The following is a 12,235-nucleotide window of genomic DNA, read 5'->3' as shown; positions in this document are numbered from 1 at the left end:
TCAGACTACAACACGTGTTTGGACTGGGGAGGAAACCAGAGTACCAGGAGGAAAAGTATAAATGAGTATAAATGTATTTCTGATATCAGACACTGTATTGTGTTTAATCAGAGCCACGCTGAGACCTGTCTTATTTCTTATTTATTTATAAATATATTATCCGAGACAATATAGTTCTAATAATTATGTTGGCTTTGTAGAAGCCAACATTCTGTTTTCCTATTTAAGCTTAGACAAGAATTTATAAAATTTAATGCGGCCTAGAGCTTTCGAGCCACATGCACCAAATTCAGATATGTTGTAGTCCCTGGTCTGAAGTTTGTTGCTGTTACTTTTCTAAGCGATCCGAGTACCGGTACTTCCAGGACCGGGTCTCAAAGTGGCCTTTTTTCCCATAGACTCCCATTATAAACTTTGGAGGTTTATAACTCGGCAAGCTTTCAAACTATCTACACCAAACTCGACCAGCTCCTTTAGGGTGATACTCTGAACAAAGGTTTAAATTGGTGTACCGACTGGCCTTTTGGTTGTCCAGCAGCCCCGCCCCAAAATATGGAAAATCAAAAAACTGTTTTACAACATAAACATGTGACATATCAAAACACTCAGAACAATGAAGGGAACTTCCTCACGTGTACTCTGATGACGTCACGTGACGTCACAAGATGTCACGTGAAAATAAAAAAATTTGCACAACATGGGCATGTGATAAATCAAAACACTCAGCCCAATGAGGGGAACTTCATCAGAAGTATTCAGATGACGTCACATGCTCGTCTCCACTTGCCTCCAAATGTTTTGGCACCCTATCTTTCTGTCCACTTGCCTCCAAAAGTAACACTGACCCTAATGTCCACTTGCCTCCAAAAAGCACCGGCCTTTGCGAATACTTGGCTCGTCAAAGCCAACATCAAAGTTTGTCGCGACGAACTTTACAAATCTAGTTTATAAATCAAATTTGTGAGAAAGCTCTGAGATTAAATTATTTAATTATTTTTCATTATATAATTATTAATTCAGTTTTCTGACAAGGAAAAACTTCCAGTTTCCTTGGTGACATGACAAAATTTATTTATTTATTTATTTATTTATTTATTTATTTATCTTATGAAAGGCTGATAAGGAAACAACAGTTTATAGCTGCTATAAGGTAAGTGAAAACAGGAACAAACTTCATGGACTATCTATCTATCTATCTATCTATCTATCTATCTATCTATCTATCTATCTATCTATCTATCTATCTATCTATCTATCTACAGTATCTATGGACGTTCCACAATCTTCCTCTTCTACTTTATATATGAGATCATTATATATTCGTCCTGTTTGAGTGTCTATCCATCATGTTCAGTGAGTATATCTTATATTGACAAAATAGTGACAAAAAAGTATTTCTAATCTATATGTGAATGGAAGGTCATTAAAAAGAGCGGCGTTCATACACTATACTGGACCTTAGAAAAAACAAAGTGTCCTAACTTTTGAGGCCATTCATTTTGTTAGTTAGGCAGGATTTATCTGGATTTTCATAAGAAATAGCACTTTTTATTATGGAGTAATACATTGTGTGTGTGTGTGTGTGTGTGTGTGTGTGTGCGTGGAGCTGACTACTGCACTCACCTTCATAGTAGGTGGCGCAGTGCGTGGCGGAGATGGTGGACATTCTCCCAGAGGAACGTTTGAGATTGTCAGCAGCTCTTGTTTCCTGCAACACACACACACATAGGCACTTTTAGATGATTCTCTGGCATTATGGAACAGTGAGAGAGAGAGAGAGAGAGAGAGAGAGAGAGAGAGAGAGAGAGAGAGAGAGAGAGAGAATATGTTATGCCCTTCTCAGAATCTGATGAGGTGATCTGATGAGAGTGGGTTGTATTTTTCATCGCTGTGCTGAACGTGTAATTGCAATAAACACACACACACACACCACACACACACACACACACACACACACACACACAGAGCAGTTTTATTGTTGTTGACACACACAGACATACAGACAAGCACATACACACACACACACACACACACACATATACAGACACGCACACTCACACACAGAGCAGTGTTATTGTTGTTGGCACACACATGCACATACACACACATGCATAGGGTGTGATTGGGAAACCTCTGACTCCTCACACCACAGACTTGTCCTAATAGTCTGCCTCTGAAGATATTTGCTCTCACTTTCTTTCATGTCTTTCTTCTCATGTTTTACAAAGTTTATTTTTTATAAATGTTTTTAAATAAATGTTTTATTTTTTAATTTTGTTTAATTTTTATTACTTTGTACTGAGTAATATAAAAATATGTATTATTAATTTGTTTATTGTTATTCAATATTCATAAACTGAAAAATAATAAAAACTAATATTACAAATAAAATAAAAATAAATAAATAAATAAATAAATAAATAAATAAATAAATAAATAAATAAATAAATAATGAAAAATATAATATTTTTGAAGTTAGGTAGAAGAGGAAGACTATATACATTAATAAATGTTTAAAGATAAATCCATATATCCTGTGTTTCCAGACATAGAAAGAGCACTAAGGTGTTATATCTCCTTACAGGAACATGATCACATATGGAAAGCACTTTTCTTAGCCAAAGATGAGCATGAGACGGACTGGCCCAAAGTTTAAAATTAGACACACTCATGTTCCCGTTAACAGGAAATGGGAGACCTCGGAGACTTTGAAGCGTGAGGCCTGAAGTTATACACCATTAAGCTCTCGAATCACACACATGAGAGAGTCCTAAACCCTGGCTGAAATGAAAACTGAAATCTCAACAAATGAGTCTGAATTCTTCATTTTAAAGCAGCTACAATTACACGCTACGGCGCAACCGGTAACAAAAAGTATCACCGTTAAACAAAAGCGTCTGCAGAGACTCAACCGACAGTAAACTAATAACAAAATATTATAAAAGCGTTCCAGATATTATTACCATAAATCCCAGACATCGGCCTACAGAAACAATTGCACTTTATTGAATTACTGAAGCGCAGACATGCACGAGCGTTCACTACCAAAACGAATGCGGTGACACAGCAAAGTCGTCATTTATATCTCTGGAGGATTTGGCTGGTTATGTGCCGCTGACCTGGATATGATGAGACTCAATGGAGCCTAATTCACATGTGGAGAGCAATAAATTGCCAGTGAGACTTCCCACTCGTCACAGTTTATTTCTCTCCTCCGTGGCCAGAATCCTCAAACAGCTTGCTCCATCCAGGAATAGCAATCATCAGAAGATCCTAAAACCTTTTGTAGTTTACACGTGATAAGATTTACACTCAGAAACCCGAAAACATACAGTATGGATTCAATACAGATTGCTATAGAGCTGAACAACCTCTATATATAATAATAATTTCTACAGTAAATTGAATTTTTAGTTAGAATACAAGCTGTAAAAGTTCCAAGTCCTAAGACTGACAGACCATGAAGGATGAGATTTAAATAAACAAAAATGGAAACTCACTCACTCACTCATTTTCTACCACTTATCCGAACTACCTCGGGTCACGGGGAGCCTGTGCCTATCTCGGGCATCATCGGGCATCAAGGCAGGATACACCCTGGACGGAGTGCCAACCCATCGCAGGGCACACACACACTCTGATTCACTCACACAATCACACACTACGGACAATTTTCCAGAGATGCCAATCAACATACCATGCATGTCTTTGGACCGGGGGAGGAAACCGGAGTACCAGGAGGAAACCCCCGAGGCACGGGAAGAACATGCAAAGGCGGATGCGAGAATTGAACCCCCAACCCTGGAGGTGTGAGACGAATGTGCTAACCACTAAGCCACCGTGCCCTCCAAAATGGAAACTAGTATTATTTTTATTATTATTATTATTATTATTATTATTATTATTATTATTATTAGGGGGGCACGGTGGCTTAGTGGTTAGCACGTTTGCCTCACACCTCCAGGGTTGGGGGTTCGATTCCCGCCTCCACCTTGTGTGTGTGGAGTTTGCATGTTCTCCCCGTGCCTCAGGGGTTTCCTCTGGGTACTCCGGTTTCCTCCCCCGGTCCAAAGACATTTATTCAAATGACAGATATCATGGCAGATAAACATGATTGGGTTCCAGGTCACTGGAGATTGTACACACTTGGATTAATGCATTTTGAATATTAAGCAGTAAACGGATTCATCTTTTCTCTCTCATTAAATGATGCCACATGATACAGCGTACACTGTACATGCTGGCATGTGAAAGTGCCAACTACGGCTGCAAGCGTGTGTGTGTGTGTGCTGCAGTGCGACTGTCCTTGTGTCTGCTTCTGTGGTAATTAGGCAGAGTCTGCGTCATGGTCTCACTTCGAGACGAAACGACAGGAGACAAGCGGACACAGGATGACGAAGAAAAACAGGATAAGTAGAGAATAAAGAAAGACTGAGAGAGGCACAGGAGTAAGAGAGAAGAAGATGGAGTGATAGGAGTGACAATGAGTCACAATGATTGTTTCATTGTGTCTGTGGAATAAGCAGAAACTATTAAAACAAGAGCAGATGCACACAGGCTTATTTGTGGATACAATTGTGTTAATGGTAACTGGACCAAATAATCCACTTCACATTAATGTCATGATACATTCTTTCCAAGAACAGAGCTACTTTTAAAGCTGGTTTTCCTGACTGCAGTTAAAAAGGGGAGAATAATACAATATACGTACGATCATACATGAAGACGTAGCTGACGGGGAAACAATGAATAATAACTGATCACTTATGGGACATTCATTCATTCATTCATTCATATATCTGCTTATATACTCATTAATTCATTCATTTATTCATTCACTTATATACTTATTCATTCTTTCATTTAATAATTCATTCTTTAATTCGGTTAATCATTCATTCAATCACTTACTTATATACTAATTTATTTGTTCATTTGTTTACGTATATACTTATTCATTCATTCATTCATTCACTCATTCATTCCATTATATATTCATTCATTCATTCATTCATTCATTTATTCCCTTATATATTCATTCATTCATTCATTCACTCATTCATTCCATTATATATTCATTCAATCATTCAATCATTCAATCATTCATTCATTCATTCATTCCCTTATCTACGCATTCATTCATTCATTCATTCATTCATTCATTCATTCATACATTTATTCATTTACTTACATGTATATTCATTCATTCATTTACTTATTTTATTCATTCATTCATTTGTTCATTTACTCATTCATTCATTCATTCATTTACTTTTTTAATCATTTAATTATTTGGCATTTACTTATTTATTCAGCTGTCCATTTACTCATTCATTCATTCATTCATTCATTTACTTATTTATTCACTCATTCATTCATTCGTTTTTTTTTGTTCATACTTCATCCATTTGTTTTTATCTATAAATTCATTTCATTGCTAAATGATCTGATTCATCAGAAGTTGGTGATTAATTGTCAAAATCAATGTGGATAATATTAATCCCCGTCATCAATATTGAATAATACAACTATAAACGGATAAAAAACATGCCTCGTTTTTAATCAACAAAGTAATTACTTAGCAAATTGCTGGATTATAAGAGGATTTTGGGATGTAGTGTTAAAGAAAATAAACTTCAAAGCGTTTAAAGTAAATCCATCACAAATGAGTGTAATAGTTTATTGAAATCTGTCTTTCCAGAGACAATATAAGAGACTCCTAACCTTTAATTGAAAAGATTTTATTTTTAGTCTTGGCTCACTTCTTATCATGTTTAATGATAATATAAGACGAGGAATCTGAGATACTTCTCAATACAAAATATCTCCAGGGGTCTGAGGTCCTCTCTTGTGGACTTCTCTTTAGCTCATGGTGCATTTCTTTAATTCGTGATGTGAGAAATTAATGAGAAATAAAATGTGCTGTGTCAAGTTGAACTATTTTTCAGTGTCAGACAGAATAAATCACGATCACACGATGAGGTCGCGATATCTCACGTCTGAACTCGCTCCGCTCCCTGTGTTATCTCCTCTCGGATTCAACATGCTGTTGTGTATCTGATTCTTTAATTAGACGTGATTCAATACTATCCCCATTTGCGGAGCGATTATGATTGCCTAATGTTCCGGCTCTGTGTCTCTGTGTCTACTGTATTGATTACGCTTTGCAGAGACTGAGGCATTGAGAGAGACATTTCAGGCACTGCATAGCAAAGACATCACAAAAAATAAGAGAGAACATGTTGGGGGGTTAAAAACAAGAAAACAAGGAAAGTTATTAAGGAGGTAAAAGCAGTGTTCTACTAATTAAACTTTAATTATGGTGCCATTTCTGATGTGATAAGCGTCTGCTCTGAAATTCGATAATGAACCGTCCCCAGCCGCAACAATTAAAGCTCTCGACTAATGGACTAACATCTTAATGGACTTAATTCTTCCACTAATGGACATAACCGTGCACCGGCAAGACGGGAACAGGCAATCACATCTGCCCTGTTGTATGTCCAGGGACCTGATGGTTTGTAAGCTCTTTTTTCTTAAAGATTTTGCTGTGTCATCCTTCTGAGCCGCCAATACGAAAGCCAGAATCAGTGGCACATCCATCATCTGTGCTTCATAAGTTTTCTGTTAGTGGATTACTGTCACTGTCAACTCGCCACATACCACAATAAACTGATAATCCACACGCCAAGACAGTTCCTTATCATTACTGCTGCAGCAAGGCATTATGGGATGCATTTTTTTATGCCGGATGTCAGAACATAGTAAACTGAAAACAAACGCTTTGTGTCATTGTAATAACTGCTTTGGTTCTTGCTTTGGTTCATGTTAGTCACAGGGTCATGGCGGACATCGTACAGTGCTTTCCATGCTAACATCCAGCTATTTATAGAGAGAAATTTTGGTGTAAAGCCAGTCTTCACAGCAAACACACCCTTAATGGGTATTAGTATGAGGTGCCCTTGGTGCCCTTAATGCCCCTGAAGAAAACTTTTAGCTTTTTATTGTCATATTAGTAACATCATACCATGCAGGAGACTACATTACAAAAGGGCAATCGGTAAACAAACCAAAACAAAAAAAAAACAGACATAAACAGAATGTATAACACTACACAAACGTCTTAGGATTAGACACAACAACACAGGTGCACAATGAGCCTATCAGCCTTTTTAAAGGATTAACCTAAAAAGAGACAAAAATAAATACAACTGGTGATGAAAACAAAAACATATGATGTGAATTCAGCAAAACAGCTTAAAAGCAGGACAGAAATGTTTAATTACTTGCATAGGTTTATTGAACAAATGTCCATCCATCCATCCATCTATCTTCTGAACCATTTATCATACACAAGGTCCTAGAGTCTATCCCAGTGCACAAGATAGCCTTCATCCTGGATGGAGTTCCAACTCGTCACAGGGATTAATCCCACAACGCATGTCTTTGGACATAGTCCAAAGGACTCATATACATAGTCTGTGTCCTTGGTAACAGGCTACCAATAATGAGAGATTTGAGAAGCGAATTAATAAACATACAAACACGTCTGTGAATGGAGTAGTATATATATTCAAGAATCTTTTTTTCTTGCTGAACAGGTAAATTTATCATTTATCTGTTCTCTAGTTTATTGTGAAGCTTGTCACCTGATTTATCCTTATTATGGAGTTTGTATCTTTTTCCAGTTGCTTTATTTTTATGCTAAATATGCAACAATATTGTGATACTAGTGTGTTAGTGTGGTGTATTTCAGTCTATTTTTGCCTTTCAAGCATCAAATGTTCTCCATCGCTGTTTGTCTTTAGCAAATAATTTAGGAATTGCATACAGCTTCTCAGATATTTCTTAGCTGGCTTTTGTCATTTATGCTAGCATAGGATGTCCACGGCAGGCACCAAATTCCAGGGGTTTCGTTACCACGACGTAAAGTGGGCGTGTTTCCGGAGGTCTTGGAAAAACACCTTCTTTCAAAAAACCAGCATACTACGAAGGACAAAACAGTCATACAGGTTGATTCATTTTAGAAAACAAATAAACAACCAAAAACTACTGTTATGGTTAGGGTTAGGGTTAGATTATCAAATAGGCAACGCCTACCTGATGACACAATATCTGTTTCGCTGTACTGAAATCCCTGGAAATAAATGCCTGCAGGATGTCCATGACCATCACATCGAGATAAACAATAAGGATTATTATCTTTTAGTGGCCCATTATTTATATTCTGAGGGTCACAAATATTTGCACCACACACTTCTACGGTAAATTATGTCCTAGTAAAACTTTGGTGGTTTAACTCTTTAACTATACTGATACACTTTATAGGTTAATTTTCATTGAATGTTTAATAGAATGTAACGTTTTTCTATTACTTGAATATTATTTACTTCCTTGTAAATATTGAGCATATCTACTTATGTTGCTTTAAGTGCAACATAAAGCTTTTTTTTATTAATTTATAATATATTAAATTATATCGATGAATCAAATATAATACATTTTTACAAATCTTCTACACGTTATACCAAGTAAAGTTATACTCGATTATTTTTAATAGTTTTATTAAACACGTCAGATTTACGAATACTGTCCGTCATTCTTTAAACATTATTCTGTAATTACTTTCGCTGACACTAGAAAGAATATTTCTCTTATGTTTTCAGATTATTAACTCACGCTCCTTTTTATTACATCAGTATTCAGCCCAATTCCATGCACCGAATCGTATCAGCAGCATATTTTTTAAAAATTACATCAAGGTCCAAAAGGCACTTCAAACAGAGCAACCCCACTAACATCAAACATCAAAAACACATCATACATCCACACTAATTATATTTGCTTAACACAAAAGCTAAAAGGATATTTTTTTTTTTTTTACATAATTACTGACAAAACACCTAAAGGGAAGCGATCAATTGAGAGTGCTGTTAAAACATTTTCCACACTGGTTCACTGCTAAGTAAAAAAGAACAATCACAGCTGACAGAAGCCACTCAATACGGACGAGCGAGGTCACGCGTCTAACGAGCTAAAAAACGGTCGTGTAAGTAGTTTTTTCTTTTGTTTCATTGCTTTGGTGTATGTGAGCATGAAAGCATCACATGGACAGTGATACAGCATTGTGCTCTTACTATATGGGCTCATGTGTACTTTCAGGGTGTTTTATGGTGCACTTTGCAGTGATTCAAGCCACTGATAAGCATCAGTATGGCAGCTGGGAATCATTAGATTATGGTTATGTAAAAGAAATATGCAGACACAAGGGAAATATGCATGAAATAAACATGTCCTGCTTTACTGTATCACTCTGTATCTATTGTATACTGCATACTATTATTCATTGTAGTTAGGGTTAAAGTATGCAAGTTGCAAGTATGATCATTTGATAGACAAATGTATCTGTCAATCATATTCATCTGCCAATGGCGTTTGATTTTAATTGCTTAACAGACATGGACTGATGTGATATTTTCAATTAGTATAAAGAAACAAACAATGTTCTGTCTGTGAGTTTGATCTAAAATAAGTCGGGACTCAGTGTGAGACGTGTGTTGATAATCTTACACAGAATTTTAGTGGTTGGTGATATGGAAATGGGTTTGATATCAATGTTTACTTTGAAGATACAAACATTTGTGTGGGAAAAATCTAACCTGGAACTGGAACTTTTCTATTGATATATTTACCCCTAGTATTCTAGATTAAAAAAAGAACTACTGATGAATCTCTACAAAGTCCTGAGTGTCTACTGAGCTTTATATGAACACCACTTTGGAGTGAGACATGACAATGACGTTCAGTTATAGAATTCTGAAACAGTTGTGCAGTATAAATTTGTACCAGCTCTGGTTGTGTTTTGCTTCATGAAGATTTCGGACATTCAAAGACAAGATGAACTCTGTGTGGTCTATTGAGGACAGCATCCTTCTAATCAGTACACAATTGTCAGACTGTACCTGACTGTAGAAAGGAGAATTTTCTTATTAACACTCTCCGGTGTTTATAACAGATTATAATCACACCCTCCAGTGTCACCCAAATTCAGATGAGGTTCACTTTTGAGTCTGGTTCCTCTCAAGGTTTCTTCCTCTTCCATCTAATGGAGTTTTTCCTCACCACAGTCGCCTCAGTCACCTCAGGTTTGTTCATTGGGGATAAATACAAACACATTTAAATATAAGTCTAACTGAATTGAATAAATACTGAAAGAACTAGCCTGACTAGCATAAAGATTTCTCTGTGTCAGATATGCTATCAGAAACAGTTCTGAGGAGAAAATGCAAAAAAAAAAAAAAGGAAAATTCTATCAAATTGTTTGTAACTGGAATAGACACAAAATGTATAGAAAAAGAAAAAGAAGCTGTTTAGCTTTGCTAAATTTTCTCCTTTAGCATGTTTACATACAGCATGGGCAAGAAATTAGCATAAGAGGATTAGCTACCACAGTGTAGTTAGGGTCTTTAGAGTTGTGTGGCTTTTTTTTTAAATAAATGTTGGTCGATAGTCATTTAGGAGTCTTTGGTACACTGGATACATTTATGTTGTTCACATACAGGTTTAATTTGCGCATCATTGCCTTTACATAGTCTTCTTTGTTTAAAGCCTGTTGAAAAACAGCATTATGAAGAAGCTAAGACATGTGCAGCTGCCCTCCGGATTAAACAGATAATCAATGCTTCAATTAATAAAGCTATTTAACAGTCGGTACCCAATGGAAACGCGAACCTGGGTGCCATGGCAACCACTCCTCAGGCTGTGTGCGATGGGGGAGTTTGGTACGTGTGAATTACCGTTTTATGTTTTCACACCAAACACACACACAGGTGTTAACACAGATACAGTGTGTGGTATACGAGTACAAGGTGACTCACAAAGAAACTCTACTCATATAGATTAAATGTGGAAACGTGTGAAAAATGCAAGCACACGAATGGAAAATGACGGTTTTTCAAAAGGCTGACGTCATGGTGACCAAAAAATGTCCCATGAGGATTGACTTATGTATAAAATTAGTCTGCTTTCATTAAAATCTGGAAGAATTCAACATATTTGTGGCACGCTGTTATAGAAAATAATCAACACTGGGATAGTGTTCTGAAACCCAACACGAAGCAGATCAATGCTGATTATTTTCCAACAATTGTACAACAAAAAAGCAATTTTAATTAAAAATGTCACACTCCTGATGTCCTGGTGTGACCGGTGCAAAGTGCTGACACTGGAGACTCCTTACCCAACTGTTAAACATCTACTTCAACACATTAAAAATCATCAATTACGCACCTTCATAATCGCTTTTTATGGAGCATCTGCCATACAAGTCATGAGAACAATATGTTACTATGGAAACAGCCATGTTTAAAAACGAGCACATTGATAAGAGTCAAATTCGGGAAAAAAATTCTGTTTATAAATGTATTGAATAAAATCTACCACTCTGATTAATTAATTAATAATAATAATAACAATAATAATAATAATAATAATAATAATAATAATAATAATAATAATAATAATGCTGACTGTTGATATTTCTCTATTACATCTTGCTCACATCATTAATACAATAAAACATATGTCTTCATCAACTTGGATTAACACATATTTGATTATTTTGGGAAAAAAAATCTCAAATTGTCTTTATAACTTTTTAAAAAAATTAAGATTAAAGATTCAAGAATTTTATTTGTCACAGTTGTACGCGGTTATATTACAGAATACAATTTGCAATGGAAAATGTTTGATGAAAACCTGACTCGCTCTTTCTTAGACTGTGGATCATAAATAAACCCAATTTAAGAAACTAAATTAAAAATAGGATGACTAGAAATAAAAAGCAGCTACATGGAGTGAGTACAGAATGTGCAAACGTTACAGAATGAATGTAACGTGTGTATTAAATGTGCAGCTGAGTTACATGTAGTAACAATAAAAGTGCAGTATGCAGAATGACAGAGCAGTAAAAGAGACTATAACAGGATTCAGAAGTGATCGGTAAGATGGACATGTCAGTGTTGAGGAGTCTGAAGGCCTGAGGGAAGAAGATCCTCCTGAGCTTCTCCCTCGATCTACAGAAGATCTTTGTCAGAAACGGGGAAAACAGACGCAGATGTGTGTATAGCAAAGATGGGAGTTTTAATAAAGTAATAAAATCGACACACACAGGAAACACTAGACAGCTAGATACATCAGGAACATCAGGAACAAAACAAATCACCAAACACAAGAG

The 12,235-nt window shown here is 36.1% G+C and overlaps 1 protein-coding gene across 5 annotated transcripts in view; it reads right to left on the bottom strand.

Moving 5' to 3' along the window:
* Positions 1–12,235, bottom strand: part of rap1gap2a (RAP1 GTPase activating protein 2a) — a 98,189-nt gene that overhangs the window by 33,218 nt on the left and 52,736 nt on the right. For all 5 annotated transcript variants that reach the window (XM_060888789.1, XM_060888795.1, XM_060888787.1 and 2 more), the window contains one exon: positions 1,624–1,708. In XM_060888789.1, coding sequence (XP_060744772.1) covers positions 1,624–1,708 — 85 coding nt within the window. The remainder of the gene's footprint in view (positions 1–1,623; positions 1,709–12,235) is intronic.

This window comes from Tachysurus vachellii, chromosome 15 (assembly GCF_030014155.1).
Source record: "Tachysurus vachellii isolate PV-2020 chromosome 15, HZAU_Pvac_v1, whole genome shotgun sequence".
Lineage (NCBI taxonomy): Eukaryota > Metazoa > Chordata > Actinopteri > Siluriformes > Bagridae > Tachysurus > Tachysurus vachellii.
This window is presented reverse-complemented; position numbering and strand designations above follow the sequence as displayed.